The following is a 12,243-nucleotide window of genomic DNA, read 5'->3' as shown; positions in this document are numbered from 1 at the left end:
TCATAGCTAATCCTGCTTGAAGGCAGTCGTGCCAAGTAAACTGCCATGCACAAAACAGTTCCACAGTAAAGGTTGTAAATGGTAGGAACACAGAGGAAGATAGAATGTGTTTCATGTTCAATCCTAAATCATGCCCTTTTCCAGAATTCAGAAAGCAGCTTGACATTCCCATGCGTTAGCACTGTTACGTTGTAAGAGTTCAGAGTTGTGGGATGGGGGTTTATTGAAGTTTAATAGGTAACATAGGTTGTTGCACCAAACAGCCTCCCAACATCAACAGAAGAGAGGATGTAGAAAAAAGAAACAAAACTGGATTCTTCCGGTATGGAAGAGAAGTATGGTTGTTTAAAAATTCAGTCAGATCACAAGAAGGATAGTGTTTATTTGTCCTCTTCTCTCCTGCCCCAGACACGATGATGGTAGAAATATTTAATGAACAATTGCTCTTAGCCATTTTATTGTGTCTTCATTTCAACTTTTAACATATCTGTGAAATTGCTTCTTAATCAATTTATTGTTCTTTTGTTATCTTCAATTAAGATAAATGTTGCAAGTACAAAGGAATTCAGAAGCCTTTTTTTTGTATTTTTTTTCTTTTTGACTCTTATTCTATGTTGTAGTTGAAGGTAGAGCAGGGACTAATTTCTTGCTGTTATTTAAATGCTGAAAAGTGGAGGTTTGTGCCTTTCGCATTTTGCTGATCAGAACCAGTTTTTATTATCCAGCCCCTATTCCAAGATAATTGTGTTTATTCTAGCCAATCCATTTGTCTTCACCATGTAAGACTACTTCTTCCTTCGTGGCAGATGCAACCATTAGATATGGTAGGGGGGTTAAGTACAACTTGGTGCAGGAAATGTATTTAAATAACAAAGTAAAACAACATTCCTCCCCAGATCATTATGGTTTGGGGTCTTGTCTTCATGGCACAAGGGAGCAGATAGCTAAGGCTTACTGCAGTGTTTTTAGGAGCCATTCTTCAGTATTGTGTCCTTTGCAATCAGAGTTTTGAACTCTGCTGATTAAATGATTAAGAAAGTGTCTGGAGAGGGAGAAAAAAAGCACAGAGAACATACAACTTTCTGAAACTTCTTTTATTTCCTCTTCCTTTTGCTCCAGAAAATCAGGAATTCTGTTGTTACTACTTCTGGTTTGGGAATAGTAAAGTTGCTTGATTAAGAATCCCTTTCTAGTAGTAAGTAACACACTTTTGCCCTTCAGAGAAGAAAACAAATTATTTTTTAGAGAATACTTCTTTTATTTAGTGAATTTATTAAGTGTTTCCTGATGTTTAAGTGAAAAAGCATGTCCATTTATGCTGGTGTGGCAGTGTACCATGTTAGATGGTAGTGTCAAAGCTGTGTTGCAGAGAATCCCAGAATTTGGTCCAAGAAGCAGCTGGTGTGACTGACTGGTCCATGGTATTGACTAGTTTACTTGTCTTCAAGTTAAATAGCATTAAAAGAAGTAAATGTGTTCCAGTAATTGTTTGGTGATCTTAAATGGATGTAAGATATTATTCTAAGCAGGAGAGTTTATGGGGTTTGGAGTGTAAATATATTCCATAATATACTATAAATAGAAATCTGTGTCATCTAAATTAAAAGAAAAATAATCAGAATTAATTGAAGCCTTGAAGTGAAACTATTAATGTAATTTCTACCCCATGAATAAAATGAATTTTCCCATTTCCCACTTTAAAATATTGTTTTTTAAGGAGAGGATAAACCCCGCCATTGTTAAAAGCAATTGATTCATATTTCTGACAGGTTTTATTTCTGTTGCATTTAAATTAAATTCAATGGGTCTTAGAGGTTTTGGGGGGTTGTTTTTTTCAGTATTTATTCTTCCTCCAATTCAATTACACTTAAACTGCAATTAGGACAAAGTAAAGAACTATCAATCAGTAGGAAAGAGATACTGTCACCACAGTTTTCTGGTATTGACATGTGCAATATCTAACTGTCTAGAATACCATTTTTAATTATTTATTCTAATGGCAACTTAATGCTGTCTTGTCAGAGCTCTGTGAAGCTGGTACAGAATTCCTTTTGTCTCAGTAAAAACAAAACTAAAATGCTTTCACTTAAAATATATACTTGCTGACAGACTCGTATAAGAATTGCAAAAACAAAGTTGGAGAATACTGAACTGGGTAAAGACTAAGAGTATACAATGTGTAGAGATGGTATGGTGGTGATGTGCATCCTACAATTGCTGAATGTAGAAACAGTTCAAACCTAATTCTGTAGGTGTCTCGCTGGAACTCAAAAGATCAGTTGTTCGTTTTGCTGGACGGAAGTAATTTGTAATTGTTCTTTTTACTTCCATAAGGTTTTTGCATACTTGCAACCTAGTGCCTGCTAAGCTCTTATTTATTGTTCAGTTATTCCAAGGGCTGAGTGCATATTCATCAACAAAAGTCATGAAGCACACTGTGTCTATATTGTCTTTTATGCCTAGATTTTTTATTGGTAAGCTGAGGAGTCGCTTTAAGTAAAAAAAGAAGCCCACATGTTCCTAGCTGGAAGACATATGATTCTTTAATACGACTGTTTAAAAAGTCATTTAATATGTTGACATGTGTTCATATCAGTTATGTGCAAAGAATGCTAATTGTCAAGTGTTAGAGTGTATGTAAGAAGAATTTGAACTAATTTTAAAAATGAGCAGGGTTACATAAAGATTCAGGTCTAAATCACATAAATGAAAAATACCAGGCATACCGGGTTATGGTCCAAAGCACTCTTTTGCACTGATAATTTTGATAGACAAGTATTTCAAATTTATACAGTGCAGCACTGTGTGCATGTGACAGTTTTGGCCATAATTCTACCTCTACATATTAAAAAGTAATGCCAACATGCAGCAGTGAGAGAATGGAACTAAATCCATGTTTCAGTCTTCTGTGGTCTGGTCTTGTAGCAGTTGTCTCATGGAATTGGGTTATGATGTGAGAGTCTGATTATTTTCTCCCTAATCTTTCTTGCTTTATTATAAACTCATATTGAAATTATGATAAAATTTTAGATTGTAATATTTAATGATGTATAGTTTGGTTGTATTTGATTTATATTTTTAATCTTAGGAGATTAAAGGGATGTGTATTACATCTTTTCCGAGATACTACTTTAGTATCGTCCAGTTTTTACTATTTTAGTTTTTTCTTGATGCTTGTCTGCAGTCTTCTCATTGCAGTCTTTGAGGGGAGTCTGCATACACTTATACTGGTTTTCTTTTGTTAAACTTAACAAGTCATCAGCCATACTTTACTGGACGGCTGTTCTTTTGTTTGCAAATGGCCATGCAGACATTTTTGAACAGTTTAAGTTAACTTTTATTCAATTTTTTGACATTTTTACAGGGTCGCCTAATGTGTGTCTTTGCAGAAATGCTTCTGTTTTCTTTGAAATTGGAAAGAAGTGAAGGAAATTGAATTTAAGAAGACAGTAAAATGACTGAAACTGATTAAATCCAACATATATGTGTGATTTTGGTGAAAATGTTGTTGTTCCTCCAGTGCTGTTTTGCACATCCAAGTAATAAAATCCTCTGCTCTGAAATAGTCTACAAAACATGGATTTTTGGGCTAGAGGTTTGGATTTAGGAACTCCTGAGCAGCTGCAATTTCTGCTTAAGGTAGCAATAGTTTTGCGTGCTTAGTGTGTGACAGGTCATGCCTTGTTATTGAACTGCTGATGGCAAGGGAGACCTAGATGGAATAAATTACTTCATATGCAATACTCAGTCGTTACTGACTTTTTGTTTGTCAGCCCATCAAAGATGGACCACTCCAGGCTTTATAGAATCAAATTGTACCTCCAGCCAGAACAGTACTCAGCGTAAGACAGTTGCTTTTCTGTGGGAAGAATCATTTTCTTAGACATTTGGGGGAGTGATCTTGCTTCACTCCCGGCGTTAGGGATTGTCTGCAGAAAATGGATGCTGCTTCTGGACTAGTTCTTCAAGGCAAAGGCGCGGATTGTGCTATAAAAGCCTGTCCCTGTGTGTGGGTAACAGGTTATCCAGGCACAACTCGTCAATAACCTCAGATGGGACTGGGGAAAAAGAAGAGCTTTCTGCAGTTGCTGTACAATAGGTAGTGACTAATGCCAGTATGAACTGGAGCCAAAAATGTTGTAATTGCTGATGAGCTAATCAGCATAAATTTTGGACAGGAAGCAGAACGGGGATAAATAAAGTTGTAAATATCCATCCAGTGTAAAATGTGGCACGAGCAAGAGATGGCTGTTAGGTGACTGAAGGATATACCCATGTTTTAAAAAAGGTCAGGACAAATGATCTAATGATATTGCCTACTTGAAAACTCTTTTGTTCCTCTATTCTCATTCTCTAAAGTGGAGACTGTTTATTTTCTTCTACTCTCCTTCTCTCCTTATCCCTTTCTTTCTTTTCACTTCTATTTACTAGTGCTTCCAGGCAGGGAATGACTTAAAATTTTATGCTGTCCGATAGAAGGTCCTTATAGTGACTGGAATCCCAAGATGGTATTATGTTTAAAAGAATTTGTGCATAATATTTTAGAAAGTAGCTAAAATAAAAATCCTGTAGGTTTTTTCTGTATTATTAGTCTTATCAATTCGTATCAGGAAAAATGGTTGCTGCATATAAAACACAGCAAAGTTATTTCAGAAAAGCTCAGAATGCATGCTATTCCTGAGAACTTAAGTTGACAAGACTGTGCTTAAACTGACATCTCTTAAATTTCTAAGACCTCTACTTCTCTCCTTTTCACTATTCAAAAGAAGAAACTAGGAAGTCCCACACTAAAAAAATCTTGTTGAGACCTTTCAGGGCCTATTTTTCAGTAAGTTAATACTCCGTTTTCTGTCTGTTGCAATTCAAAATCATAGCAGGTGATAGCAACAGACAAAACACAATTGTATCACTGTGTTCCTAAATTAAAACAACAATCTCTTTCTTAAATGAGTTGTCAGTGTTTTGTACTGTATTAGTTGACATTTTATACTGATTTGCTTTCATTTTTAGTACTGATTATGGGAAGGTAAAGAGAAAATTGTGTATGCGGAGGGTATTTTAATTATTTGGACATGAGCCAAAAAATGATGCCATTACCTTGTGGTTTATAACTTTCCAATATTTTCAGAATAGCCTTCTTCAGCATGCACCTGGAATACAGCCTTCTTCAGAACTTTGTTTTATGATCTTGTACTTAAAGCTTAATTGTGTGTGAACACACAAGTGTGTATGACCATTCATACACACATTTTAGGTAATACTTGAAGTATTATCAAAATATGAAGTGTCTTAAGAGTCATCTTTGTGGTCATGTAACAGTGTCAGTCTTTTCCCGTATCCTGAGTAGAGTCCCTGAACAATAATTACGTGATCTTCAGAAAAGTTCTGGGGTTTTTGCATTTTTTTCATAGATGTATTATAGTATCACCTTATTAGGCTTTTCTTTACAATTTAGGACCAAATGGCAATAAAAATTCAGAACTTCATGAAAAGGCAAGAGTCTAGGAGCTGAGGGTTTTTAAAGAAAACCAGAATTACAGGTCTCATGATAAAATTTCGAACATTAGCAGTGCTACCTGTGCAACTGTTTAGAACCAAGATCCCGATGGCTCATGTGCCTCATCTTAGTCTCTTCTCACTTAGGAGCATTCTCCACAGCATTGTAGTCTTTCACTAAACTTCCTGATCTGATAGCAGATACGCTGAGCTTTGAGGAGTTTAATTGGCAACACTTTTACTTGTCTTCCTTATTTTCCAAGCAGGTGTTGAAACTGAAATGTCTCTTCTCAGCATGCTAACACTCACAGTAGTTTTCTATTAATTCTGCATTGCCTGTGATAAATGGGTAGGTAGCAGTGTGCAAAATATCTCTAGGCATGTAAAATTTCTAAATAGAACATTGAATTTTGTGATTTTTCTGGGTCTGAAATGTTTAGTGAAGTATCTGTGCCCTTTGGGGGGAGGCAGAGCAGGGAGGTTAAGTGTGCTGTCTTTTTTGAAGCTTTTTGGAAAGTGTTTAAAGCCAGGAAGAGTGTCAAACACAGCACCCGTATTGCTTTGGAGGAAGGCTACCCATAGATCTTATTTAGTGTAAACAATAAATCTGGTAGCATTAATTTCTTACTGTATTTTTCCTGGAAAGTCAGTAACACAGTTTTAAGCTCTAGAGATGCTAACTACTTGGAAAACAAAAAAGCCAAAACAAATGTAAATTCTGGTAAAAAGTTTAAAAGTTATGTGACAGAAATGAGGCATAAAACGTGAGCCAATTTTACATCAGTGGTCAGGTTCTTGGGATTAGGAGTTTGTTTTTTTGTATTTTTACTTAACCAGTTATTAAGTTTTATGCTATACAGCGATCCTGGAGCCAGATTCTCTTTTTGAATGTCTTTCTACCCAGCAATTGAGACTTCTTTGTGAAGAATGCTGTTAAAAAGAATATAACACTAAGGCTGCACATCTGTTTCTCATTTCAAAACAAGTTCTTTTACTCTAAGCCTCTATTTTTTTCCTCCTACCATGAAATTCTTTTTTTCCCTCAGTAAACAGACAAGAATAAAAAAAAATTGCTAATAAAATGGGTTACTCTGTATCATTTACACAAAAGGCTTTAGCAGTATGTTAATTTGTCCCTGTTGTAATAATGTGCATCCACAGATTCATTTGTTCTATTAAAATGCCATCATGTGAAAAAACAGTTGTAGCTCTGGCTCTGCAAAATGGAGACTGGAACCAAGGTTATAGTGTCAACCTGAGAGGAGATTTACATGTGTCAGAAAAGAGTGTGGTTTTAAAATGTGGATTCTCTTGACAGTATTTGTAACAGACATGAAATGCAGAAGGCATGCTACTTTCTAGTTCTCTTCCTAAGCTCTGAAAAGTGACCTGCAAGTGAGAAAAAATAGAGTTCCCTGATAAATCTGTGTTGCTCCAACTTGCCTTGCTAGGCAGAAGAATTAGGTCCTTTTGGTTCTTTTTGTTGCTGCTTTGCAGTTTTTTCTGCTTGAGAAAATTGGTTGCTACATAGTGACATGTCACTGAATGACTGGATAATGACACATTTATTCCAAGAAAAAGTTAATGCGGGATTTTTTACGTCTGCAGTCAGATAGTAACTAATCTGAGATCAATAATAAGAAAAATTATAACATCTCTCAAGTATTTTCCTCCTGTAAAGCTGTTATTCAGAACGATCATGTTGGTACCAAGTGTGGTGTTGGCAGCAAAGAGAATTGTTAAGAACTGAAAAAGCAACCTTATGCCAGCTGTGGGCCTTTAGACTGTGCTGGACATGATTAAATAGGAGAAAATTTCCTTTCCACACAGCAACAAATTGGGCATTTATTAAATCTGGAAACATTTTTTAAAATTATTTTGTGGCTATTTGATGTCTAGACTGGCTTTATTCCTGATGACCTGCAGAGTATTCCTGTGTGGTCTCCTGGCATAGGAATTTGAGATGAGTTTTATTGTATTTCATTCTTTTTTTCTTTTTCAGGTGTGTTCAGTGGTTGCTGAACACATAGATGCCACATGACATTTGTCAGAGGACTGCTGTTACTGAATTTGTGTAGTGAAGGTTAGGTGTGGGCAAGTTAATAGTGTTTATCCCTTTTGTGGTGTTTATTATAAAGTTTTAATCATTGGAATTGGGAAATAAAGCCCCTGAAGGTAACACAATGTTCTTTCAATTGGTGCCTGTATGAAGAGGGTTTCATTACGGTGTATGCCTTCTTTAATGGTGCTACCGCTGCTCAGGTAGCAAACTGAATGGTGCTGCCAGGTCATTCTTTGGCTCCCTGATACGTTGTTCTCTGGGCCATGTGGTTGGAATTTCTGTTTTAAAACTTATTAACAGATACTTCTATTCATCACACTGTTCCCATTATAAAAAGCAAGGCATTATAATCAGCAAGTACACTTTTTGATAAAGTTTTTCAGGCTTCTGCAGGTCCTAATGCAAGAAAAATACTCTGTACCGGTGTACTTAACTTTAGTTTCTTATGATACTGTGTCTATAGTTAGATTTGTTACCCTAACCTAACTTTGCCATTCTAGCACTGTAGAAAGTCTAGCAGTGTAACATGATGGAGTTTCTACAGGGGGAAAATAATTTTAAATCTTGCCATAACAATAGCAGATTTGCTCATATTAATGTGTATAATTTCTACCCAACTTAAAAAAAAAAAAAAGAAGCAGCTACAGTTCACTAGATAAATAATATAACTTCAAGTCTTGGTTCTGTGATCTTATATTATTAATATTTATATTTGAAAAGACACTTAATGGGACACTTCCTAGTCTTTTCCATGCTAATTACAATACAGAGGGCACTTGGATTTAATAAAAATTCTTCCAGGTGATTCATCCAAAACTCATGCTAGACATTGTGGATGTCGGTGTAGTCATGAAGTCTGTGTTGTGTGAGTGCATGAGGGTTCGTTTATAGCTGTGGCAGGGCACAGAGGAAGGGTAAGTACATCTTTGAGATAAACCAGGGCAGTTTATACACAGCATACTTCAGGTACAAATAAGTAATATACTTACTGAGGAAGTAATACCTGGAAATTTTCACTTCAGGCTTGAGCCACAGTTCTCTGGAAATGAGGATCAAGGCATAGTTAGCTGAGTAAGAAAATCAACCAGATTTAAAGGCTATTTGATAGACTTCTTGTATATAGTAAGGTTGTACTCCATTCCCTGCTGTGATCATAATATTTGTATATCCCAAGGTAGTATACCTCTTTCAGCAGTTTTTACCTTTGGGAAGAGTCCAAGTTCCCTTATTGGTGTCCCTGCATTTATTTTATATGCTGTAATATTTTAGAATAAGGCTATGGTGTATAGGCTGTATGTTGTTTCAACATACCATGAACTATAATCTGGCCTACATCACTAAAAGGATGTCTCATAAGCTCTGTATTGTTGTTCCAACAAATTAAAGCAATAGTAACATATTCGATAATGCTCATAGCTTTGAGGTTTATATGCAGGCAGGTTGAATGTAATCCAAGTTTATAATCTGATGGCTGTAGAGAGTGTTTCACAAAAAGTCAGATGCCAGAGACTTCTGCGCATCTGGTTGTTTTATTAGAATTTTGAAACACAGAACAGTCATTAAATGTATGTGTACATCCACAGTGCAATTTCACTATATATAATGGGTAATATTAAGGTGACACATCTCAAATGGAGTGCTGAAGCTGTTTGGTTGTCTGCATTGTGTTGTGAACAGCCAGATGAGTATGTCTTGGTGTGTTTGTCTCAGGAATAAAAGGCAAGAAAAGCCCCAAGAGTTGCTCCTAAGCATTTTTTCATCTCTTTTTCTTTCCTTTTTTTTCTTTTCTGATTTCTTATTATGTTTATGGGTCATTCTACAAATATGCAAAAACCCATGTACGGCAAAACAAACCTTTAAAATATGAAGAATAATTTCTCCAGAGTTATTAAGAGAACATGAAGTGCAGTGGGGTTTTATTTATTTTAGAAGTGTAAAGTGTGGTCAAGAAGGTGCCAAATGTTTGTCATAGTCACCTACATCTATCTACTTCCTCTTTATAGTTGTTTCAGTTGTTTCTGTTTTTGTTTTTTGAAACCTAAGTATGTAGTAGCTAATTTTGCTGCTAAATGGCCATTTTGCATGAAGATCTGAGTGAAGATGCCAGTCTGTTTTTATCAGTAAACTTGCAATTCTGTCAGCTAAATATAAATTTATTTTTAAATGAGCTTGAATTCCTGTAGGACGCAGTGTAAAAGCGCACTGGGTGTGTTTTGCTGAAGAACACTCTTGGGCTGTGCAAGTTCTCACCATTTTAAGATTTACCAGTGCAAAGGTTATTTGTGACCTTTAGGAATTGTTCAACTGGGAAAGATTGTTGAGAGTAAGTTGTGATTTTGGTTGAGTTAGATGAATTCGTAATGGAACTATTTCTACCACCCCCCACTTTTTTCCGCCCCCCGTTGTCCAAAGAAAGGTTAATGGCTTCTTTGGGGGTAGGGGTTGCAGGGGTTGCCTGTTCGGTTTTAAACCTTGGAATAAAGCTCACTTGGTTGAGTCCTCTGTTTCACAACAGAACAAACAGTCCTTCCAGGGTGGTTTTTTTCTTCTTTCCAGAGGAAACGAACTCCACTGGTTACGGGGAGCTTGTCCATCCATTGAGGGTGGATGTGTTTAAGGGATACATAAGCAGGGTAAATTTCTCCTGCTGGTTCTTTCCTAGACTAAGGGTAGCATATATACAGTGAAAGAAGGGTTGTCCACAGCCCCTGCAACAGTGTTCTCTATAAAGTAACTTCCTGTGTTCTACTTAGAATTGTTCTGCAAGAACTATACCAAAATGAAATGTTAAAAATATACCTGATACATATAACTTGCACAGGTAGGCTATAGGGAGACATGGGTGGGCACAAGAGTGTGATTTGTTTGGCAAGTTATACATCAGAGAATGAAAAATCAGGTGTTTTTGAGCACAGGATTCCTGGAGTTGTATCTTGATGGCTGATTTTGGTGCTTTTCCCATGGCTGGTCATTTACGGAGATGCAGTTGTTTGTGGATTCTCTGGTGTTTAATAAAGTGTTGGGTGTATGCTGGAGCTTTTTTTCACATACAGTTCTACCCCCCTGTCTGCTGAGGATGTGTTTCTGAAAAGTGTAATATGGCAGCAATGCCGTGTTGCTTGTAACAAATGATGTGGTAAAGTGGGACTAATGCGAGGACTTACGGCATGCACAGGGTGCAAATACACAGCAAACAGCATAGGTGGTTGGGAGGGTGAGAGGCGGGAGCAGATTATCAGAATCAGCAACTGGAAGAGGTGCCGACTTGTACAGATTTGGAAAGGGTTTTGTAAAGGATCATCACTGTAAAAAAGAAGAGCCATTTTAAAAAATAACAACCATCTGTGAAACTGCCTGATCATTAGCCCCTTCTTCTGTCCTTCACTCTTGAGCTGATGTTGATTTATCTGAGGAAGATGATGACTGAGAAGAAGATGTAACTGCTGAGTAAGGCAGGAAAACAGTTTTGGTAGGCATTCGGTTTCAGAGATGAACCCGTTCCAGGGACTCTTCTGAAAAGCTTGCATCTCCTCTGTAGGGGTGATCTTGATGATCCCTTCCTTGCTTCTCTGTCTTCAATGTCATATACACTGGTTTTTTTGTATTAAAATACTATGTGTTTCTGAAGTCCCAGCATACATCCTGCTCTGCTACATGAATTTCTGTAGGAAAAGATGCCTTGCAGTCTGTCAAGCTCAGCTGCTTCACCTGTGCGACTGGTGACAGCAGAGCAGGATATGAAATGATCAGTGTTGGAACTGAGAACAGAAACGGGCTCAATCATAAATTCCTTTGACTTTCTTGCTACCTGCTTTCACAAACTTGTAGGATCGTGTTCATCATCAACATTTATCTTTTCTTTCCTCAACCTCCATCATACGTGATTGAAGTCAGCCTGCCAAATGGTTACTTAAGCTAAAGCTGTGTGAAATAAAATTCTTCATGGTCAGGAGTTTGGGAAGGAGCACAGGCCATAATCTCCCTCACAGTTCTTGTAGGAGTCTATAAGATTCTCAAAAGAAAAGATAAACTGGGAAAATTAGAGTAAAACTATAGAAAATGCTTCAAGATGCAGTAGTCTCAGAACCATGAATCTCTGGAGATTGGGAGGATGTCGGACTTGGACACTGACTCAGAATTTTTCGGTCTGTCCCAGCATGGTTGTTTCCCTTAACTGATACACTGGAACAGTCTTTTAGTGTGTTTTGTGTAACTCAAATGCTCTTCTCATGACTTTGCAACTAAGTTTTTCTCTTGCTGTATCATCTGTCTTGTTACAAGCATAAAAATATGTTTAAACCAGGAAATCTTAAACCTCACTTCTCTTCCCTCTTACCTCCACTTTTCCTCACTTGAGAGATTGATTCGGGAGAAGTGATTGTTCTTTTGTCTGTAATTTTTACCAGTTTACAACATGCAGTCATCTTCTGAGTGTTCAGAAAGTTGTGCTTTTATTTTGTGAGCAAGGTAGGATGATGAATCACATTACTAGTATTATATTTGAAATCCTTTTCTGTTTGTTTATTTGACAGGTCCTTGACCAGTATGAACATGAAGGATTTGATTTCCTAGTTAAAGTTTTTAATTCTTCACATTCCTTCTTAGAAGACTTGACAGGTCTAACATTATTACACCAGGAGACACAGGCTGCTGAGGTAAGAAAATACAATTTGGATGTAAAGAAT

At 36.8% G+C, this 12,243-nt stretch overlaps 1 protein-coding gene across 4 annotated transcripts in view; it reads left to right on the top strand.

Moving 5' to 3' along the window:
- ATG7 (autophagy related 7) overlaps positions 1-12,243 on the top strand; it is a 122,491-nt gene that overhangs the window by 39,079 nt on the left and 71,169 nt on the right. For all 4 annotated transcript variants that reach the window (XR_005827452.1, XM_040591003.1, XM_040591004.1 and 1 more), the window contains exon 18: positions 12,091-12,213. Coding sequence is in view for 3 of the 4 variants with exons in the window: in XM_040591003.1 (XP_040446937.1) it covers positions 12,091-12,213 (123 nt within the window). In the remaining variant the exon portion in view is untranslated. The remainder of the gene's footprint in view (positions 1-12,090; positions 12,214-12,243) is intronic.

Source organism: Falco naumanni, chromosome 4 (assembly GCF_017639655.2).
Source record: "Falco naumanni isolate bFalNau1 chromosome 4, bFalNau1.pat, whole genome shotgun sequence".
In the NCBI taxonomy this organism is placed as follows: Eukaryota; Metazoa; Chordata; class Aves; order Falconiformes; family Falconidae; genus Falco; species Falco naumanni.
This window is presented reverse-complemented; position numbering and strand designations above follow the sequence as displayed.